The 10,993-nt window shown below is 40.5% G+C and overlaps 1 protein-coding gene across 1 annotated transcript; it reads right to left on the bottom strand.

Moving 5' to 3' along the window:
* Positions 1-8,329: 8,329 nt before the first annotated feature.
* On the bottom strand, positions 8,330-10,204 carry LOC106330542. Its single transcript, XM_013768992.1, has 8 exons — positions 9,909-10,204; positions 9,798-9,852; positions 9,443-9,711; positions 9,026-9,119; positions 8,910-8,961; positions 8,764-8,845; positions 8,569-8,680; positions 8,330-8,491 (listed from the first exon to the last, which is right to left on the bottom strand). The coding sequence occupies exons 1-8, from the start codon at positions 10,202-10,204 to the stop codon at positions 8,330-8,332; spliced, it is 1,122 nt and encodes a 373-aa protein (XP_013624446.1).
* Positions 10,205-10,993: the final 789 nt, after the last annotated feature.

The raw sequence follows: 10,993 nt of genomic DNA on the forward strand, positions 1-10,993 counted from the left end.
GTCTGGAAGTCCCTCAGCACCACCTACGCCACACCGACCCGAGGCCACATTCAACAGCTTCGCCTTCAACTCAAGCACTACACAAAAGGAGACAAAACAATCGATGACTACATGCGCGGCCTTACTACACGGTTTGATCACTTGGCTCTCCTGGGAAAGCCTTTAGATCTTGAGGACAAGATCAAATTCATCATCGATGGCCTGCCAGAAGAGTACAAGACGGTGACTGATCAAGTCGAAGGACGAGAGATCTCGCCTTCCATCATAGAGATACATGAGGAGTTGATTAATAAGGAAGCAAAACTACTGGCGATCTCAACCCCTTCTGCTACCTCGGTGGTTCCAGTAACAGCGAACATGGCGACGACCCGCTCAAAGCCACAACGAGGCAACAACTCCAACTGGAACAACAACTACAAGCAACCTCAACACAATTCACAGAAGCAGGAGTACAAAACGTCGAAAGGGTACCAAGGTCGGTGTCAGATATGCAGTGTATTTGGGCATAGTGCGAGACGCTGCCCTCAAATGCAAAAGCAGGCTCCAAACTTCAACGGTTCGCCGTTTAGCCCATGGCAACCTCGAGCCAATGTTGCCGTCACTGCACAACACCCGTCCACGGCCTGGCTAATGGACTCGGGAGCAACTCATCACCTAACAAGTGATCTACACAACATGTCCCTTCAGCAACCCTACCGTGGAGACGACTCCGTGATGATAGGTGACGGATCAGGTCTATCAATCACACACACTGGTTCTATATCTCTACACTTTCCTGCTCGCAACTTGTTTCTCAACAATGTTTTATGTGTTCCGAACATTAAACAAAATCTTATCTCGGTATATCGCCTATGTAATGCTAACAAAGTTTCTGTTGAATTTTTCCCTGCTCACTTTCAGGTGAAGGATCTCAGCTCGGGGGTCCCGTTAATCCAAGGCAAGACCAAGGATGAGCTCTATGAGTGGCCAGCCCAACCATCTACCCTAAAAGCCTTTTTTGCTTCTTCTTCACCCAAAATAAGTATTTTGATGTTTAGAAATGTTTTCTTGATCAAAATTTTGATGCATCAACAAGAAAATTATGTTAGAAACTGACTTACCAATTTGATTTCATTCTTTAATCTTGCAAGAGATTTATGTACTTTAGTCTTCGTATAATCTCATCTTGTAATTTGTAAATGGTGGGCTCATTCAGAAGACCAAATCCAGTAACAATAGCTTCATTTTCCCCCAAAAACTTAAAATGGACTTTTTCTCTCTCAAAGGAACTCATACCAAATTTCTGCAAGCAACCAAAAATAAAACAAGAATCAAAAGAACAATGTATTAGATACAAATTCTTCCACATCGAGTATTGGAAGAGATCATTCTTAATATATAAGATAGATGAGTCACTCTTTTTATTAACCAATTGGTTTTAGGTTGGAAGCACATCTAGCTTAATATTGTATCAGAGTCTGATCCACTAATCTAACCTGATCCACATCGATCTGGCCTAAAGTTGGCCCATCGATCCTTGTCCGGACATTCAGAGATTGACGCTCAAAGAGCCATCATCTCGAGGGGGTGTATTAGATACAAAGTGTCCCACATCGAGTATTGGAAGAAATCATTTTTAATATATAAGATAGATGAGTCACTCTTCTTATTAACCAATTGGTTTTAGGATGGTAGCCTATCTAACGCAATGCACCAAGACCAAACTCAGATGCATAAAATTTGCAAGGAGAGAGAATATATCGAGGAAACTGGGCTAGTTGTAGGCCCATAACGAAACTCCATGGTTATAGACTTATTTGGACCCATGTTTCAGGCCATTAAAATTTGGTTAACCCTAATAAAAACCCTAACTTTTACTTATTTATATTGCTCCACATGAGGTCCTATTAGTCTCGACGACTCTGTTTCAGTCTCCATTGTGTTCTCACGTTTTATGTGTTTCTGGAAAAATAAAAGTTTCGATTTTAATGTGTTGTGTTTTTGATGGAGAATTCAAAAAGAGGAGAAAGAGAGAGATATGATGATTGAACTTTTCTGGTTCCCTATTGGTTTGATTAGCCGAGATGATGGCATCTAACGTATTAGCTCTATCTGATCTCATTCTTTTCTCTCCACTAGTCTGTTTTGAATATATTTTTTTCTGCTGAGATAATTTTCTGTTCACTTCTATCGATCTTTGAACTAAATATAAACTATTGATCAGGAAGCCTGAAGCTTTGATTATTAATCGAACTATTAGTTTTTTTTTTTTTTTGTCTTATTTTTTCATTCATACTTTAATGTTTACATGGATACAAGCAACATCTAACATATGAAATTGTTCATGGCTGAAGCCATTCCGTTCGAGCTAAACTTGAAACTTAGCTTCAAAATCAATGCGTAGCCAAGTTACAGTAGTCGCATCTAAATGTGCAAATGTGGTGGCAGGAGCAGGGTCAGTCAAATCGTCTGCAGGTACATAAACTGCTTGAATAGAGGTTATGGACCCTTTTTTGGTAGAAGTACAACACTATCCTCCATTTAGAGGATGCGAGCTGTGTTTTGCTGCCCTTCTTGTCCGAGCGAATCTTAATTTGTCAATCGAAACAGAGAAATACAGAGACAGAGAACAACATGAGATGAGTTTAATATTAAATCGTTGTAAAGTTGGGAAGTAAATCATCCTTGTAATTAGATTTGGTCACATATTTGTAAGCTTCACTGTTTGAGTTTCATTCAAACAGCATCCTCGAAACCAAGCCTATCACTGTCGGAAACTCCCTCATTCTCTTCATTCTTCGCACATACTCTTATCTGAGAACAAGTTTGATGGAAAAAAAACAATAACCATGAAGGTTTCGTTAATGGGGCACAGGACTAAACTCGGATGCATAAAGCTTGCAAAGAGAGAGGGTATATTGAAGAAATATGTTACCATAAAACTAATTTTTTTCTAATAATTCATTTTAAATTCTAATGACAAATTAAATTTTAATTATAAATTTATTTTTTATTTTATTATAACAAAAATTCTGATGAGGAAAATTTAGAAACTATTACCAGTCCGATTGGCATTTTCGTTTAGGATACCCGTCTGCTTCCATTCTTAAAAATGTTGTTTCAAGTTTTTCTTTGCCGTGTTCTCTATCTGTAACCCAAAACACTTTGTGCTCAGATTGTGCTATTAATAAAACCCACAAGTTGCCATTTCATCAAACCACAATCAAATCAACCCGACCCCTTCAATACATCTTCACTGATCTTTGGAGTTCACCGATCACATCTATAGACAACTACAAGTACTACTTAGTCTTGGTTGATCATTACAGTCGCTACACTTGGCTCTATCCGCTCAAGTTAAAATCACAGGTCAAAGAAACATTCAAAGCCTTCAAAGCCCTCGTAGAGAATCACTTCAACAACAAAATCAGAACTCTATATTCTGACAACGGTGGGGAATTCATAGCCCTTCGCCAATACCTCTCCGATGCAGGCATCTCTCATCTCACATCTCCTCCCCATACACCTGAGCATAATGGAATATCGGAAAGGAAGCACAAACATGTGGTTGAAACCGGCCTCACACTACTCACCCATGCATCCATTCCAAAGCAATATTGGAGCTTTGCATTCTCTACTGCGACGTATCTCATCAATCGTCTCCCAACTGCTGTCCTAGACATGGACTCTCCGTTCCACAAACTATTTGGCAGTCACCCAAACTATGCTAAGACACGGGTCTACGGCTGCCTCTGCTTCCCCTGGCTACGGCCGTACACTAAACACAAGCTCGAGGACCGCTCCACCCCTTGCGTGTTCATCGGCTACTCCCCCACACAATCTGCCTACCTCTGCCTCCAGCCCACTACCGGTCGGATCTATGTCTCACGACATGTACGCTTTGATGAGACTGTCTTCCCGTTCAAATCAAATCCTAAACCCACTGCTCTTCCACCACAGACCCACCAGCTACAACCTCTCCACCAGTAACACTCGTACCTATCACAACCCAAACACATACACCGATAAATCCCACCCCACAACCACCATTCGTAGAGCAAACGGGGACCTCGAGCTCGGATTCTCACCAGTCAGTACAGGTAAACTCTTCAACTCCTACTTTAAGTGTTACTAATGGTGCCACTAGTGCTTCAGATATGTCGATAGGATCAGTCTCTGGAGCTAATGACAATGCGCAAAGTTCTGGCTCGCCATCTGCAATACCGGACCTAAAAACTCAGTCGCAGTCTGCCTCTGATTCATCTACACATCATCACTCAACACCAACGGTGTCATCCTCTTCTAGTGGAGCTCAGTCACTGACACCACCACATCCTCCACCTAATAATAATCACCCAATTCTGACGAGAAGGAAAAATCAGATTTCGAAACCAAACCCCAAATACAACTACTCTGCTGCGCTATCAACTACAAATCCAGCGGAACCCACTACGATCACACAAGCTCTCAAAGACAAAATATGGAGGGATTCCATGTCTACAGAAATGGACGCTTTTGCTCGTAATGGAACTTTTACACTCGTACCTCGCAAAGCTGACACAAACGTCGTGGGTTGTCGCTGGCTATACAAGAACAAGTTTCATCCAGATGGAACTCGCCGCTGCTCTAAGTCTCGTCTGGTAGCAAAAGGGTACAATCAAGAGTTCGGTCGAGACTACATTGAGACGTTCAGTCCCGTTGTTAAGTCAACAACTCTACGACTAGTTCTTGATGTTGCGATAAGCAACTCCTGGCCGGTCAAACAATTGGACGTCAATAATGCGTTTCTCCAGGGAACACTGAAAGAAGAGGTATATATGGACCAGCCACCAGGATATGTTGATAAGGACAGACCAGACTATGTGTGTCGCCTTCACAAGGCGGTTTATGGACTCAAGCAAGCTCCTCGCGCCTGGTACACCGAGCTTCGCACCTTTCTTCTTGGCTTGGGGTTCAAGAACTCTCTTGCGGACACTTCATTGTTTGTTCTACATAGCGACAATCATCACATCTATCTCCTGGTCTACGTCGATGACATCGTCGTCACCGGTAACACAAACATTGGCATTCAGCAGACTCTACGCCTCCTTGCTGAACGTTTCTCTGTCAAAGACGCTGAGGACCTGAAGTACTTCTTAGGTATCGAGGCTCATCGGACTGCTAGTGGCCTTCATCTGAATCAGAGGAAATATATACTTGACTTGTTACACAAGTATGCCATGACCAATGCCAAACCCGTTACCACTCCGATGGCGTCGTCTCCTACACTCCACTTACACTCTGGCGTTAACACTCTCGGACCCAACGAAGTACAGGCGTTTGATAGGTAGCCTCCAGTATCTACAATTCACTCGCCTCGACATTGCATTTGCCGTTAACCGTCTCTCTCAGTTCATGCATAAACCGACAGAAGATCACTGGCAAGCGGCTAAACGCATCTTGAGATACCTCGCTTGAACCCCGACGCACGGCATCTACTTCTCTGCTACAAACAAACTAGCTCTCCGAGCCTATTCCAATGCAGATTGTGCAGGTGACAGCGATGATTATGTCTCAACGAACTCCTATGTCATCTACCTCGGACAACATCCCATCTCCTGGTCATCAAAGAAACAAAATGGTGTGGCCAGATCATCTACAGAAGCTGAATACCGAGCAGTTGCTAATGCTTCCGCGGAAATCACTTGGATATGCAGCCTCCTCACCGAACTTGGCGTCACGCTTCCGTCCTCACCAGTCCTTTTCTGTGACAATGTTGGAGCTACATTCTTGTGTGCCAATCCAGTCTTCCACTCTCGGATGAAGCATATAGCTCTCGACTATCACTTTGTCCGAAACCAAGTTCAACGAGGAGCTCTTGCAGTCTCTCATGTCAACACGCGGGACCAACTCGCCGACGCATTGACAAAGCCCCTCACTCGTGTGCGGTTCATTGAAATCAGGAACAAGCTTGGTGTGGTTTCCCCCACTCCATCTTGAGGGGGCATGTAAGAGAGATATGATAAGATCATCTAGTAACTACCGTATATTATGATTCCCCTGTTTTAGGAATGTTCTGTTATTAGTAAACTTAGTCTCCAAGACTAATCTTGTATATAATCTCTCTATTGTACATTGTGAAATATATATATCAAATACACCTTTCTATATAAAGATGCTGCCCTTCTTCCACAGTTGGAGGTCTATTAGTTCCTTCAAGATCAGTTATGATAAGGTCGACATATAATCTTGCAGTAGCGTATGGGTTGTTGTCTGTCATGTTAATAGTAATCTGAAGATCAGAAGTTATGTTTGTTGGGCAAACATCCCTTATGTATTGGGTAGTGTCATGAATAAGGAATGTGGAGTCGTGGTGGTTGATGTCGTGATATGATAACATTAACTCCATGTTCTCCGTTGTTGAGTCAGTTAAATTACCTTCAGGGCTGATTCTACATGGTAACCGGAAATCAATTATAGACTGCTGCGTAGTGGGTCTGCGGATGAATATCTGAATTGTTCGTTGGGGAATCGAATTTGAAGGTGTTGTTTGGTGTGAGAAAAAATAAGAGAGCAGTGGTTCCCTATTCATTTTGGTGCTTGTTTATAAGTACGTTGTCTTATGTATGGTTATGGTTATGATTATAACTATGATTTATATATGTTGATTTTTTTGTTTTATTGAGAGAAGGTGTTTTTAAAAAAAAAAAATCTGTGTCAGTTTGTTTTAAGTATAATTTACGGGGAGTTAATGTTTTTGTTGAATTGACAGTTATTTTTATCATTGGCGTTTGTAAGTTGCCCATAAAGGCTCAAGGAAGTTACGATCACATTAATGATATGTTTCATTCAGATTTTCTTCAGAGAAGAAAGAGGTTTATCTACATCGGGCATAAACCGAGGAATAAGGGGTTTGGTGTGGTATGGTTCAACTCATATATTTTTATGATCATTACATCAATATCTGATATTAAAAAAACAAAAAAAAGTTTACTCTAACATATCTCTATTTTTTTTTTCTTTCCCTTGTGTGTTGATCTAGTCTGATTATATTCGTAGTTTTTTTATTATAATTGCATCAAATCCTGATAACCAAAAAAAAAAAAAGTTTACTATAAAGAAGGTAAAAAGACGATACAGAAGAAATAAAATTTGTTTTTACTAAAAAAAATTAAAAAATCCATAAATTGCAAAACAAAAAATTATAATATAAAGAGGATATAATTATTTTTTCCAAATCCTGATAACCAAAAAAATAATAATAAAAAAGTTTACTATAAAGAATGTAGAAAGATTCAATTATCTCAGTTTCCCCTAATTTTTATTACATATAAATAGGAGATAAGTTTATAAAACGATATGGAAGAAATACATTTCGTTTTCTACTATAAAAATACAAAATTAAAAATTAAAAATTACACAAATGCCAAAAAAAAAAAATATAAAGAAGGTAAAATAAGTTTTTCAAGTTTTCAATTGTTCCTTATTCTTTTTAAATACACAACATAATTATTACTTAAAATCAAAAAAAAAACTGTATAAATTTTAGCAACACAAAAATAATCAAACCTCAACATAAACAAATGAATCAGCAAACCAATAAAATATCCAAATAAAGCATATGATATATAAATAATGTCAAGACAAAAACTGAAGCAAATGAACCAAAGCATAATCTTTCAACAAACCAAAAACAAAACCAGAAGCAAAAGAACCAACACAAAAAAGAACCAACACAAAGTCGTTCATCAAACTCAACCCAAGTACACAAAACATATTAGCCACTTTTTGCACGCTTAGCATCCTCTGACACAATCATATCAGCACCTCTTTTCACCCCCTCATCTGCATGTTCCTCATTCACAATGGAAGAACCTTCCCCACGGTTACCAATTCCCAAAGCCACCGCAGTAGGAGGGACAACCACGTTGGCGTCTAAATCGCATCCAAGCGCTGGAACTTCAAGAGGGAGGACCTTGGTGACAGTTAAAGATTGGGTCTTGCCTTCCAAGTTGTGGTTTGATATCTTGATAATGAACGTGCGTTCCTGTCCGATGGTATCAATAAGGGCTTGAGGCACCGGGACTACATGATCATCTCCTGCTCCCTCATTAGCCTATATAAATTTAAACAACTGTAAGAACACAACCAAAAGCTGAATGATGGACAGGTATGTGATTACCTCATAGTAGCTCTCAACCAATTCAGAGGCTTTCTTCCCAGTTAACTCACACCCAACGTCACTGAGAACCACAAAGCTCGCATGATCATTGTTGTCATAGACAGAGAGCTTAGTGAGATACATGTTTCAGATGCACATTAATAATGAACGTTGATGGTGTATATGACACAAAAACTATAATTACAATTTTTACTCTGCAGCACCAGTAATCTCAGTCTTTCTACACTTCTTACACATAAGCGTGGTAGGTCCTTTAGTTGCCTTAGTCTTGCACCCACCACAAGAAATGTAATACCATGCTGAACCACGCACAACATCATCAATGGTGGCCGTACACTCAAACCAAGCGACCTATAAAATTGCAACAGAGAAGATACTCAATAACAAATCTCAGCGGAATGCAAGTATGAAAGCATGAGATGTCATACCTTCGCTTCTTCCTGCTTCATGTAAGTGAGTAGCTCCCCTATAGTAGCTGTCTCAGCCTTGGTGACAATCTCAGCATTAACTCTATAAGCAACTTCCGAGTTTGATTTAAGCCTAAAAATGTTCAAAAAAATAATAATAAGCAACACATTCGGTAGATTAAAGTAGACGGTGTAAATACACAGATGAATACATACCAAGCCAGATACTCCCTGGTTGGATGAACATCCATATCAAAAAACACCCGTGAAGATGATAGAGATGACAGAGACAAAGCACCTGTAGCATAACCAATTTTCATACCAAAGAATAACAAATTAATCAAACAATCTAGCCATAAAACAGTCGTTCTCAACACCTAATACTACTATGATTCCCACGCAGCTTACTAACATCTATATACCACAACAATAGTTAGGTAATACGAACCTCCAAAATGCTTAGGATTCACAGTTGCACCAGGATAACACTCGGAGGTTTTCCAAGCGATTTAAACTTCTCCCAGAAGGCTGTTGCTGTCTTGTCCCATATGTTGAGCTTCATCATATGACCACTGCATCGAAGAGAACACATGTATTAAGCAAAGAAGTATACGTCTAGAGCATAAAAACTAAGATGACTTACTCATGTGTCTTAACATGAACCAAAATTTGCCAACCAGAAGCTATCTCGACTTCATCAAGCACAAGACTCCATTAAAGAGTCTGCTCATTCACCAATTTAATATCACCAATATAATCTGCGTATAAAAACATAACTTAATCATCTACGTAATAAACAATCGAGAGATGTCTGATCAACATAAACAGATACACTGAAACATTACATCATCTAAGGTCACATGCCAATCATAAAATATGAGAGATCTTACCATACAGATCCCCTCTGAGGTCACAGGCCGCTTTGAACTGTTCATAACCATGGAAACGGAATCGGTCTTCAGGAAACCGAATCGAACTTTCTTTGAGAACAGAGAGGACAGAGTTCCATGAGAAAGCAATGGTCACGTCTGGATCAGCAACCCGGTACACCTTCTTGGTCTTAGAACCAAAAAAGTTGTTGAGTCTGTAGGTGGAACCGGGAATCATGTGTCGCAGATAAGTGTCAATACTTGATGGTTGGATGAATCCCTGAATCACAGTACCCTGTTTAGAATGATCAAGACACGATTGTTAGTAATCTGTCGAGCAACATAAACCAAAAACAAAAAGGAAAAGATTTCGTAACAAACCTCTTCGTCGATCAGAAGCATCCCTAGATCAATAAGTGTCTTCGAGAGTGCGTTCCTGGCCTCCCAAAAATGGATCGGACGAAACCTTAACACGTCCTCTTGTGTCCAAACGTCACATTTTTGAAGAACACAACGCCATCGTTTTTGTCGGAGGGGACATCGGAGCAGACAACGTCCTTGCCTTTACGTTTCTTCGAAGAGGAATCAGCGGAGCCATCTTTAGCTGAAGATACACCGGATTGACCAATAGGTTTCATCACTGCGGCGGAGGGTTTCATCGATGCGGCGGAGGGTTTCGTCGGTGCGGCGGAGGGTTTCATCGGTGCGGCGGAGGAGACAGCGACCTTTCCTTTAGGTTTCTTGGAGAGAAGATCGCCGGAAACGGAGTTTTTGCTGTTGGAATTCATCGGTTGAGAGAATAGTATTGTGTGTAATCAAACTGGGGGAGGGATCGGGGTTATAAAGGGAATCAGAGAGAGGGATGCGAAAGGAACCCCTTTATGGAGGTTAATGGAGGTTTGATGGAGGGTTGATTGAACAGACGTGAACCGATAAACGGAAGGAAGTGGGAAGGACGAAAGGGATGAGATCATTGTCTGCGCAAGAGAGAAGGAAGTTAGGGTTCGTCGTGACGGCTCGATGCGGTGCTCTCCGTTTCGTCTAAGCTAATGGGATTATGGGCCAACTCCATAATGAAAAAAAAAAACATATCGAAGCCCAATTAAAACCGACGTGGAAGAAACACACAACGCGATTGGTCAATTTTTTCCCGACGTGGACGGTCTCAGCGATGAGCTTATTGTGCTTTTACTTATTGTATGATTTGGGCTTTTAGTGCTAAACTTCTAATGGCCCACAAAACTGGCATACTAGTAGCCTCTCAGAGCATCCGCATCGGTCACATTTCTTCATAAGTCTCTCTTAAGTTAATTAATCAAACAAAGGTAAAAGTAGGTGAGAGAAGGAATAGTAAGAGGAGAGATAGAGAGTCGAATGTTCGCAGAAAACGTAAAAGAAAAGCGGAGGTACTCAACTGAAAGGTGTTCATTTATAATGAGTCCGTTTTAGGAATGAGTCTCGAATAGTTTTAAATTTTTGAAGTGGGTCAGTCCAAGTTTTTATTGGAAAATTGCATATCTAGTGGAGAGATAAATAATTGATGACATTTTTAGCCTTTTAACCCATAAACTTTAAGT

The sequence above is a fragment of the Brassica oleracea genome, chromosome C3 (assembly GCF_000695525.1).
Source record: "Brassica oleracea var. oleracea cultivar TO1000 chromosome C3, BOL, whole genome shotgun sequence".
Lineage (NCBI taxonomy): Eukaryota > Viridiplantae > Streptophyta > Magnoliopsida > Brassicales > Brassicaceae > Brassica > Brassica oleracea.

Excerpts from the sequence above, each read along its gene's own strand:
- LOC106330542 (XM_013768992.1), bottom strand. The coding sequence starts at position 10,204 with ATGAATTCCAACAGCAAAAACTCCGTTTCCGGCGATCTTCTCTCCAAG. Across the intron at positions 9,853-9,908 it reads GTGTTCTTCAAAAATGTGAC|GAACGCACTCTCGAAGACAC; the intron begins GTTTGGACACAA and ends TTGGGAGGCCAG. Across the intron at positions 8,962-9,025 it reads AACCTCCGAGTGTTATCCTG|ATGTTAGTAAGCTGCGTGGG; the intron begins GTGCAACTGTGA and ends TGTGGTATATAG.